This window comes from Dendrobium catenatum, unplaced genomic scaffold (assembly GCF_001605985.2).
Source record: "Dendrobium catenatum unplaced genomic scaffold, ASM160598v2 fragScaff_scaffold_253, whole genome shotgun sequence".
Taxonomy (NCBI): domain Eukaryota; kingdom Viridiplantae; phylum Streptophyta; class Magnoliopsida; order Asparagales; family Orchidaceae; genus Dendrobium; species Dendrobium catenatum.
The window spans coordinates 589,222-600,937 of NW_021318715.1; the positions used below are offsets into that span (position 1 = coordinate 589,222).

At 34.7% G+C, this 11,716-nt stretch overlaps 1 protein-coding gene across 1 annotated transcript in view; it reads right to left on the reverse strand.

Annotated features, from left to right (window-relative positions):
• The window catches only part of LOC110099719 (BAG family molecular chaperone regulator 2), a 14,093-nt gene extending 6,525 nt beyond the window's left edge, over window positions 1–7,568 (reverse strand). Inside the window, exon 1 of the mRNA XM_020826963.2 lies at window positions 7,305–7,568. Coding sequence (XP_020682622.2) covers window positions 7,305–7,568 — 264 coding nt within the window. The remainder of the gene's footprint in view (window positions 1–7,304) is intronic.
• Between the last annotated feature and the right edge of the window lie 4,148 nt (window positions 7,569–11,716).

Sequence of the window (11,716 nt, forward strand, 5' to 3'; positions counted from 1 at the left end):
ATCAACGGTCCTAATTTCGTACGCCTGAACGAAAACGTGAAAATGCCCTAGGATCAATTTTTTGGCTCGTTCAGGCGATCCGGTTAACGAAATTTAACAAAATTTTAAAGCTAGATTAAAAACAAGAAGAGAAATCATGGGGATTCAATTTTATAGCTCAAGATGCACTATAGATTAATCTATTTAATCTAGTGTACTTAGACCTAGGGTTTTGGTTTTCACCTTGATTTTGGACGGATTGAACTGTTTATGATCTTGTTGCATTTGTAGACTGTCCACGCTCTTATTTGTAGAAGACTCCGTGAGCTAGTATCGTCTGGACCGAGCAGCAAAGTCCCTTGAACAGATTCGGCTAGGTCTCGCCGGAAGATCGTCGGCCGGCAGCCTCCAACCACCAGATTTTGACATGGGGGATGAAGATGGAACCACCATGAGCCAAGATGAAACGAGATCTGGCTTGGAGAGGGCTTGAGTGGTGAGAGAGGGCTAGGATTAGAATGGCGGCTCAAAATGAGATTCTACCCTATTCATGCAGCCTTAGATGTATTGGAAGGCTATGATCATTTGATTGCACCTCTGGATGGCTGCCACCTTTTCCAGGGGTTGTTGGGAGCAGAAGGAATCAAGGACAAGGGTACATCCTATGTGAAAAGTCTATATTGGCCTTTGTCCATGTGGAATTAAATGTGAGCCATTAGATCCTGATGTAAAGGCTGTGAATAGCTCTAAGAAGCTTCTAGAGTCTCTCCAAACAGTTGGAGAGGGATTAGATGGGTTGGATTAGCCTAAACCAAGAGATTTAGCCACTTAAGAATTTGTTGACCATATGTTGATTTGTCAACTAACCCTCTTGACTGCTGAGGTGGCATATGGGAGGGTTTTGGAGTTAAATAAAATTATTGAAATAAATTTGGGGTAAGTGGGCTAACTTGAGTCAAGCCAAATGGACCTTTAAGCCTCTAAAGAGGTTTGTTGACCTTGTTGACCAGTCAACTCGTCAACAAAAGGTGAGGTGGCAGCCAAGGTCATCTAAGGAATTAATTAGAATAGCCTTGAGAGGGTTTGACAAAGATTTGTATTCATTTGGAATTTAATTCAAAGTGGAAAGGCTTAAGGGTTGATTTTGGTCAACCTAGGTTGACTGGGTCAATCAAATTGAACCAAAGTGTGGGTCTAGTCTGGACAGGTTTGATACAATATTTGAAGTCTGGTAGAGGTGGTTCTAGGTTCAAAACACCTGTTTAAAGCCTTAAAGGGCCTCTTGGGCTTAGGATTTGAGTATGGATTTTTGGGTTTGAATTGGATTCTGGATTTGATTGCTAAAGTTTGAATTATCCAAATCATTTATTATCATTTGGATGATTATAAATGACAGGATAGGGTTGAAGTTTGATCAAAGGCAAGATCAAGGTTTGAGTTGGAGTTTGGATTATAAACTGGACTGAAGTCATAATTTTGATTGAGGCTTGAATTGGATTGAGATCTAGATTGGCTTGAGATTAAGATTGATTTGAAGTCCGGATTGATCCTAGAATCTAAAGGAATTCTAGGGTCTAGGATTTAGAGGAGTCATAGGTTCTAGATAGATCATATGATCTAGGCTCCTGTAGAATCCTAAGACCTAAATAGATCTTAAGGTCTGGATCTAGGAGAATCCTAGAGTTTAAATTGACTTGGAAGAATCATAGAGTCTAGGATAAATCTTAAAGTATAAAATCTAAAAGAATCCTAAAATTTGGAATAAATCCTAAGATCAAGATTTGTCTGGAGGAATCCTAGGATCTAGAGTAGAACCTAGGATCTAGAATTTAGAAGGATCTTAAGATTCAGAAAAATCCTAGGGTCTGGATTAATCTGGGATCAGGATTGATTTAGGGTCAGGATTGGCCCAAGTGACCTCATACAAAAATGAGGTCAACAATGATGTGAACAAAAAACCTTTTGATCATTTCAAATCATCCCTACTGATTGAACTAAATTTGTACTGATCGTACGGGATGATAAAGTCAGTTTATTGCAATTAAGAGTTATTTTGAAACTCTTCTATTTAAGACCTCTTATTCTACCTAAGAGATCATCTTTTATTGATGTTCTGACCTAAGAGAGCCAAGGAGAGAGGGAGAGCAAGGGAGAGAGAGAGAGAGAGAGGATCTTGTGAGGGGGAGTTTGTGATGGATTTCACAAAGGTTGCTCCAAGTAAGGTTCTGTGTCTTCTTCTTTGGTCATCATCCTTAAATCCTTAGGGTTTCTAGAGAGGTCTACTTTAATAACTGGTCAAGGTTATCTGTCTACTTTAGGAGGAAGCAAAAGGAGTTGAGGTTCTTTGCCTTCTTTAGGAAGAAGCAAAAGGAGTTGGGTTCTCTGCCTCATCGGGGTTGGTGAAAAGAAGGTTTATACGGGCTTCTCTGCCTTGCTATGGGAGAAAAAGGAGAGTCACTTAGTTTAGTGCAATACTCATAGGGCTCCTTCGGGGAGTGGACGTAGGTCGAGTTGATCGAACAACTATAAATCTCTGTGTTCTTTATTACTGCTTCCGAATTTAATTTCCACACTTTGATTTCCTTGTGGTGAACTTTGGTTTAAGTTTTTATTTTGATTAAAGAGTTTTTTAAATACCAATTCACCCCCCCTCCCCCTCTTGGTTAGCCTTTGGCTAGTTCATAAGGGCTTAACATCCCTATCGAACTTTCAAGTGGTATTAGAGAGGTATTCATAAAATTGAGATTTTGAATACTTTTGAATTTCAATCAATGACTAACTTTAGTAATCATAATACTACGAAAGGTTATTCTATTACTTGTCCACCTTTGTTTGATAATATTCCTTTTGATTATTGGAAAACTCGCATGCCTACGTTTTTACAATTGATTGACTATCACATGTGGATGCTTGTTTAGGATGGTTATACACCTCCTTCTCGTGAAATTAATGGCATTAAAACTGAACTTCGTTTTATTGAATGGACTTTTGATAAAGAAGATTTAATGCAACTTAATGTAAAATGTTTAAACTATTTTTTCTGTGCTTTGAAATTTGAAGATTATAAACGTGTTTCAACTTATACAACTGGTAAAGAAATTTGTGATAGATTGTGTATTATTTATGAAGGAACCAATGAAGTTAAATAATCTAGGTTGAATATTTTGTTGCATGACTATAAACTTTTTTGTATGAAACCTACTAAATAAATTTCTAACATGTATACTAGGTTCACTCAAATTGTCACCTCATTGCATGCTTTAGGAAGAGAGCTAACTAACTATGAAAGAGTAAATAAAATTTTGAGATATTTGCCTTCTTCTTTTTATGCTAAGATCACTAAAATTACTAAATTTAAAGATTTGAATACTTATTCTATTGATAATTTACTTGGATCACTCATTGCTTACGAGCAAGGGGTGAATCAAAGAAACCTTGATGCAGGTGAGATAAAGATAGAGAAAATTATGATGTTGAAGGCCGATAATATAGACATTGATTCTTCTGGATCTTAAAGCGATGATGTTGCCTTCATCGGTAGGAAATTCAAAAGTCTTCTAAGGAAGAATAACAAATATCTTCATAAGTGGAAAAAATGTAAGGATATAAAATTTTAAAAGTTCTTCTGATCTATTTGTTATGAATGCAGGCAGCCTGGACATGTCAAAGCTGATTGTCCTACACCTAAGGATCACTCAAGCAGAGAGAAAGGTGAGGAGAAACCCAAATATAGGAAGGAGAAGAAGTAGTACTAAAAGGCATTCTGGGCGGATTCTATATCTGACTCATTTGAGACTGAAGCTGAAGAGGAGATAATAAACCTTTGCTTGATGGGTGATCATCTTGGTCAGCCTGATCAAGAAGAGGTATGTGAACAAACCTATGATTAATTACTTAAAATTTGTGAGAAAATTCATGCATCATATAAGAAACTTAAGAAATTGCATGCTAGTTTGAAATTAGACTTTTTGAATTTGCAAAAAGAGCATGAAATTTTAAGTAAAGAACACACTCAACTTGATAGCAATCACATGTCATTACTTGATGAGTTTGATGAATTGAATAAAAAGTATTATGAATTGATTGTTGAGCATGATTCTTTAAAAGCATCCTACATCTCACTTGAATCTGATTTTAAAATTTATATTAAAGAATTTGAGCATAAGGAGCACTAGTTGAATATTGATAATCCTATTTTAGAAAGTGTTAACTTGAGGTTTAAAGCTAAATTGAATGCACTTGAGAGAAATTGGAATACATCCACACTTGATCTAAAGCCAAAACCTAGGAAGAGGCATTATAATCCGAATAGATTAGTAAATTCATTTCCTAGAGTTAGATGTTTTTCATGTGGCATGTTAGGACATATTTCGCACACTTATACTATTCACCATAGTACACATTGGGTATGGAGACCCAAATTGCATGATTCATAACATAACACACATGCATTGCATTCTTCTTTTCGTAAGAAGGGACCCAAACCTATTTGAGTTCCTAAATCTAACATTTGAGGATTTTGTAGGTGTGCTCTCACCATAATCCTCGTGAGAGCATGTGATACTTGGATAGTGAAGGCTCGCGGCTCTTAATTGCATAAACTTGCTGCTTAATAAATTTTGATTTGCATGTTTACTACTCTGTTGATTGTTGTTATTTTATATTCTTTCTATTCTAATTTTGAGTTAGTTTTTTATTTATGCTGTTATTTTATAGTTGTTTCATCTCGGTTATTTTTCTTTTTGTTTATTAGTTTTTCTTTCTTGGTCACTGCTGAAATGATATTTTATGCCCTATTTTTGTTTTTTGAAAATTTGTAGTCAATATTTTACATCTCTTAATCTGTTAAAGGAAGAAAACACCGTTGATTATTTCTCTTCCTCTAACTTCTTTTTAGTAGTATAATTTTCTTTTCTAAATAAAAGTTTATCTCAAATTAACAACTGGACTTTGCAATTGAGATCTTTTTAATCTTGCTACAATAATCTATCTTAGATATATAATGTTTAAAGTCTTTATATTACCTTCAGATTTTTTATAATCTTGTCGTTGTATTTATCATATGATTTTTTATTATATTTTGTGATTCATTCTTCCTTATATTAGAGAGTGAGTTTTTCTTCTCTAATATCTGAAAGATATAATCACAACTGAGGATATTTAAGAATTTTGAAAAAGGGATCTAGCTTGCAAAAAATAAATAAAAAAAGTGGTAAATGACGCTAAATCAAAAGATACGCAATGATGCCAAATTGAAAAAAAAAATATATACACAAAGTGTATCAAAAATTAAAAGACGAGTAAAGAGTGTCAATCAATTAACAAGAGGCATAAAATGAGCCCACCAAAAATAAGCTGCCTTCTCTTTCAAATTTTTTAAATCTTAGAAGAATTCAAGTGTCACTTAATATTTTTCAAGCGCTTGATTTCAAAATTTATGCTTGTGACTAATTACTTAAAATATTTTTCTGGAACCAAGTTTTGAATGGATCTCTTTTTCTTATCCAATTGATTTTTCTTATTTAGACCTTTGTTTTCAAAAGACGGTTTGCCCTAGGAGAAGTTTGAGCTAGGGTTAACAGAATCAATTGTTTTACTGTTTTCCGAATTTCAATGATATTAACTCATTAATTCTTATAAATTTTTAATTCAATTACATGAAAAATTTATCATATTCTAGCTTTGATTAAAAAAAACTTTGTTATTTCATTCCTTTTAATTTTTGTTTTTATCTTTTTTAGATTTTATTTTTATCTTTTTATTGATTTTTATGTTTTTTGGGCCCTCTCTGATCATCTCAATCCATTTTTTGATTTCAAACTTTTTATCACATCGTCCCAGACAATATTGATATTATCTTGGACGATATATTCCATTCACTCTGAAATTCCATCTGACGGCTATTTTGACTCTTCTGCTTCTAAAAATCCTAGACGATCATTTATCATCCTGGATGATCCTTTATTGTCCTGGACAATCTAATCGACTTCTACTTCAATTTTTTGTGATCGTTCTGGACAATCCTCCTTATCATGGATGATCTTCACAATTTCTACACAATTATTGGTAATCGATCCGGACGATACACCTGTTCGTCCTAGACGATACATGTGGTTATGCTTTAAGCATTCTAAATTTGGCCTGTATAATCCATTATTGCACATCATCCTGGATGATACACCTAATTGGCCATAATGATCTTCTTTTTAACGGTCATCTGGCTTGACTCCTCGAAATGATCACATGTGTATTATCGTCTCGAACGATCTCTGATCATCCTGGATGACTTTACCGCCTTTTTTACCAATCATCCTGAACATAATTATTGCACCCAATCATCCTAGATAATTCTATGATCATCCTAGACGGTCGGATCATTTCTTTAAAAATTGAGGCATTAAATTAATTTTTTCTCACACAATCTTTCTTCAACCCTCTTTGCTCTTATTGCCCTTCTGTTTTCCCTATTATGGCTGGTGTAAAGAGGTCTCGCATGCCTTCTAGAAGCTCCTCGAGGGAAAATCTGGACCCTCAATTCACTGAAGTGGCCAATCAAGCCACCTATCAGAGGTACAAGATGGCCAGTATCACTATTTCTTGAACTATCCACCCCCACATCCTTTCATATCCTATCCTTGATTTATTCGCTCACATTACTCTCACTTTCCTCCTTACTCTTACCATCCCTTTTAATTAGGAGTTACTATTTGAGTTGTTCGCTAGCCTTCACATCAATTCCTCTTTTACTTCTCTTCAGTCCTATATGAATAGACGTCCAGGCGAAATCACATATCAGGACTGTCAAGAACTCTTGAAATTGTCTACCACATGAGATAAGCTCCATATCCTGTGTCAAGATCCTGACTACGACTAGGCACCAGCCAACCACTTTCTAAGAAACACTAATTCTTCCTTGTATATTGGAAAATCTAGCAACTTACTCAAACATGGTAGGATAATCTAACATATCCTTCACACCTCTATTCTTCCAAAAGTTGGTGATCGCATTCATATCACTCCACTCTTTTCGATCACCACTTTCTACATTTTTTCCCATCATGAATTTAATGCCTCTTATTTCGTTTTTCAATACATTGAGCATCTGACTAGTATTCGAGATCCAGGACATAGGAGGAAGCACAATCTTGCCCTAGGACATATCATTGCCTATGTCCTAGAATCCAAATACAACCTATAATATCATGCCTCTCCAAATTTTTAACCTGCCTTCTACTCAAATAACTCCTTCCATATTCTTCACAGTACCCATCTCTACCCGGGGCACGAGGAAGCTAAGGGAGCTTAGGAGGTGGCAGCTCCTGCACCTGTTCTTGTATATGCTCTGCTCTGCCAACACTCTCAGCTGGATCAGCTGGTGGAGCGATTCGACTAGTGGGAGACATAATTTGAGACCTACATTGCTGCATAGGAGTAATAACATGCTGAGGATGTTGCTCACTTTGATGCTTACGTGGATCACTAGCAACACCAGCATGACCAGGATATGGCCTAGTTTGGAGAGCAGTTTTCCACTCTTTCCAGTTACTTTCAGCAGCCACCACCTCCTCCTTCAGATGATTAGGAGTCATCCTTCTTTTAGTTTATTTTATGGTGTTGTTTCTTTTTTCTTATTGTAGTTTGATTCTGTTTGGTAGTCTCTATTTTACTTCTTTTCTAGTTTCCCTCCTACCTTTTGTGATGTCAAAGGGAGAGTAGTTGTACTGTTGTGTTTAATGTTAGATAATTAAATGTTTGTTTATATTAAACTGCTTTGAACTGCTTTAATTATTTTTGTGTTTGCCATTATCAAAAAGGGGGAGATTATTATGAATCTGATTTCAGGGAATAAAATTTTGATGATAGCAAATACTTCTATTTCACTACGACTGCCTTGCCTACTAACTTTTCAAGTCCACAAGATCAAAACTATAATTTGAACCAGCTCAAGATTGGGTAGATTAGGTTTGAGTCATCTTGTAATATTTTCCTTTTCTTGAGTCAATTGTAGAACATGTGGTTCATGATGTTAAGTAACCTTGCACGCACATATTTTGGAAAAATTTTCTGACTATTTTTAGAGTTTACTATTTTTTGGTCACATCATCTAGGATGATCCATAAATCAGCTTAGATGATCAGTTAAAAATAAAAACCCTAATTAGGGCATCTTGGTTAAGACATCCATCATTAAGCACATCATCCTGAATGATATTCGCATCGGCCAGGACGATAGGCTCAAATCAGAAAGAATCAGTCATAAGATCTATTTAGCTAGATTTTATTTTTGGACATCATCCTGGACGATGCAGTATAATTATGTCTAAATTAATCTGGTAATTAAGGATTGATTGCTCGATCATATCATCTTGGACGATCTCAAGATCAGTTGGGACAATCAGTTCAAAAACCTTAGTTTTTCCTGGACGATCAAACATCGACTAGCTTCTATTCAGGGTGATGCTTTGGATGATATGCACTGAATTAAACTAATCATTCGGGACGATCGCAAGATCAGCCTAAACGATCAGGTTATTTTTCCATCATTCAGACATCCATTCAGGGCGATGTTCTAAACAATATTAATTGACTTATACTGATCATATATGATGATATCCTTATATCCTGGATGATATGAACAAAAACCTTATGATCATCCCAAATCATCCTGGCTGATTGAGCTTAATCTGTACTGATCGTACAGGATTATATTTATATCGTCCTCGATAATAATGTTAGTTTGTTATAATTAAGAGCTATTCTAAAGCTCTTCTATATAAGATCTCTTGTCCTACGTAAAAGAATATCTTTTGCTGCTATATTGACCTAAGAGAGCCTAGAGGAGAGGGATATATATATATATATATATAGTAGAGGTTAGCCTTAGGTTAGTTCACAAGAGCTTAACATCCCTAACGAACTTTCACATAATTTATCCTATAAATTTTCTTTAATAATATAGATATTGTATAAATGAAAAGAAAATTAACACCCAATAAGTGAAGCAATACAAATAACATATTCATGTTATAAAGACAAATGTTTAAAATAAATAGAAATTCATATATAATCATTCACTTCAATTTTAACATTAAAAACTCAAAAAGCCTAATAATTTAATAATCTCCTAGATTGATAACATCCTATAATACATCCCCTTACCCTTCTCCACTTAAACCTTCCACCTCAAATGCACAAACTTCCTCCAATTCAAGCACTTTGTCATCATCACCGACATATTTCAAGTTATATTTATGAGCTAACTATGAATGCAAAATATATTAAATTTGAATACTAAACATACCTTGAGATGGTCTAGTTGAAGCTATATTAGATGTTCAATAGGAGAAAATGCATCCTCTCTATAAAGTTCTATCTCCAAGTCCTCCAAATTAAGTTCTACAACCGACTCTTCATCAAGCATAGAGAAGTGTACCATTTCAATGCTTGTAAAATCAAAAGGTTCAAAATTCTTCCTTTTAAGATACAGTCTTCAAAGTTAAACTAAAACTTGATATTTATGAAATATAATATGTAATATTAATGATGAATATTGCAATATACATTAATGTCATACCTATTTCTCAAATTGAGGTTATAGCATACAACACAAGATTATTATGTCTTTGATGTTCTAAGTGATTTCACCTTTTATTATGAATTTGTTCAAATATGCTCCAATTACTTTCACATCTAGAAGAATATGATGTTTGGCTTAGAATTCAAATAGGTATTTTTGTAAGTTTGGTGCACTAGAGCCGAACATCTTCCAACATTCAATTATAATTCAAACAATAATAATAATTTTAAGATGTATTTTATAAAATTAATATTAAAATATAAGCTTAAGTTTATATCAGGTTGTACTTCTTTCACCATTTTTAAAGCAAGTAAGCTTCCAAAACTCTCCAAACTATCACAATACAACCTCACCTCATTCATTGCCAAAAAAGATTTATAAAAAATGTCTTTATTTCCAATCAATCCTACTAAACCCTACATAACTCTGAATTTCTTGAAATAATTTTATCTATCATATTGGAAATAAGGATTAAGGAAGTATGCTACTTGTGGACATCCAAAAGGGTACCACTCAGCGGAGGATAGAGTGCAAAGGGTATACGACCGCACCATCCCGAGGGATGAGATGATCGCAGACCTTCACGCTCTTTGCAAGAAGGCCAATGGAATGGCAGATTAGATCATACATATGATTAACTATTGAGGATAGCAACTCTTACCAATGCACCCCAATGGTAATAATATGGACGACCTAATCAGAATCATAGGGTTTCCCCCACCCGATACATCAACTCATGTGGAGATTATTTAATGGTGGAATTCAGTTTCAATAGGCGCAAGCTCCCATAATTAATTACAACTAAAGCTGGGGCCTGAGAAGACTCTCGATTAAAGATCATACATTATCCTCTAAAATGGGTTTGGCATGTAAGGAGGAGACTAGGAAGTCCTACTCAAAGGGAAAGAAAGGGTCAATTTTGCTTAGTCAACATACACGGTTCACACTAACATCAGAGGGGACTAAGGTAATAATAAAAAATTGGAGGGAAAGAAATAAATAATACACTCAGAGCATGCGAGAGAGAAGGATGGAGGTGGCGTCATCCATGTGGCGCGGATAGACATGATTTACAGCTCCTGAAGAATAGAGTACTTACCCTCTAATGAAGTGTACTATGAGACACCAAATGTAATAGTATTGAACCCTAAATTTAAGGTGGGACTAGTGTTCTACACATAATACTAACACCCATATCCTAGCTAATGCATTCGGGGCTTATATCATGCATAAAAAGGAAAGCCAACTAACCACCTAAGCGTATAAAATTTATGTTATCCAGTCTTTATGATAGATGGGTGGGTAGCTGAGTTAATGGAAATTAAGGCCGATATATAGTGAGTTTCCTAAGTGTCCTTATACTTATGTAAGGTAGAATTCTCCTAGAACTAATGCAACTAAAACTTTGATTTTATTAGTTTTTAATAAAATACATGCTAATCCAAAGTCTCCAAATCTGATATGCTTGAAAGTTAAAAAAAGCTTAAAAAAATATATTTTTTTAGAAAAGACTAGACTTCTTTTAATCTAGCACCTCATCCCATATGTCAGATTATCTGAACTCTACTCACAGGCAGGAACATGTCTTAAAGAATGAGAGAGAAATGCATTAATATACATGTGACCCCGGATAATTCTGACTATTCACTAGTTCGTTAAGTTTCTATGTTATTTAATTTCTGAAATGTTAGATCTTAATTATGAGTAGAAAATATTTTAGTCCTTAGAGGGCCTAGCAAAATCAGGCCACACACATGAAACAAAAAAAAAACTAAAAAAAATAGGAAAGCTCTACTGCCAATTAGAATAAACACATCATTATAAATAAATCACCAGAGTAAAAATAAAGGTCCATGGCAAGTGTCATATATAATGCAACCAGGGTTTGCAGAAAAGTTATGGTGGTCAGACCCCTACGACAGCAACCTGGATTTTAATCCTACTGAATGATGCAAGTCTTACAAGCAAGGCATTTCATCTTCAAGTCTTCATCTTTAAGTCTTCTATGGATCATCTTCCTTTGGTCTTCGTAGGATTAATCCTTCAGAAGAGTACCCAAATGAATAAGAAATTTCCTATGAAGGGCCTTTCTTCTTTTCCTTTGGGTACTTAGTGTTTAAAATATTTCACTTTGAAGACTTTCACAACTTGATACATTACA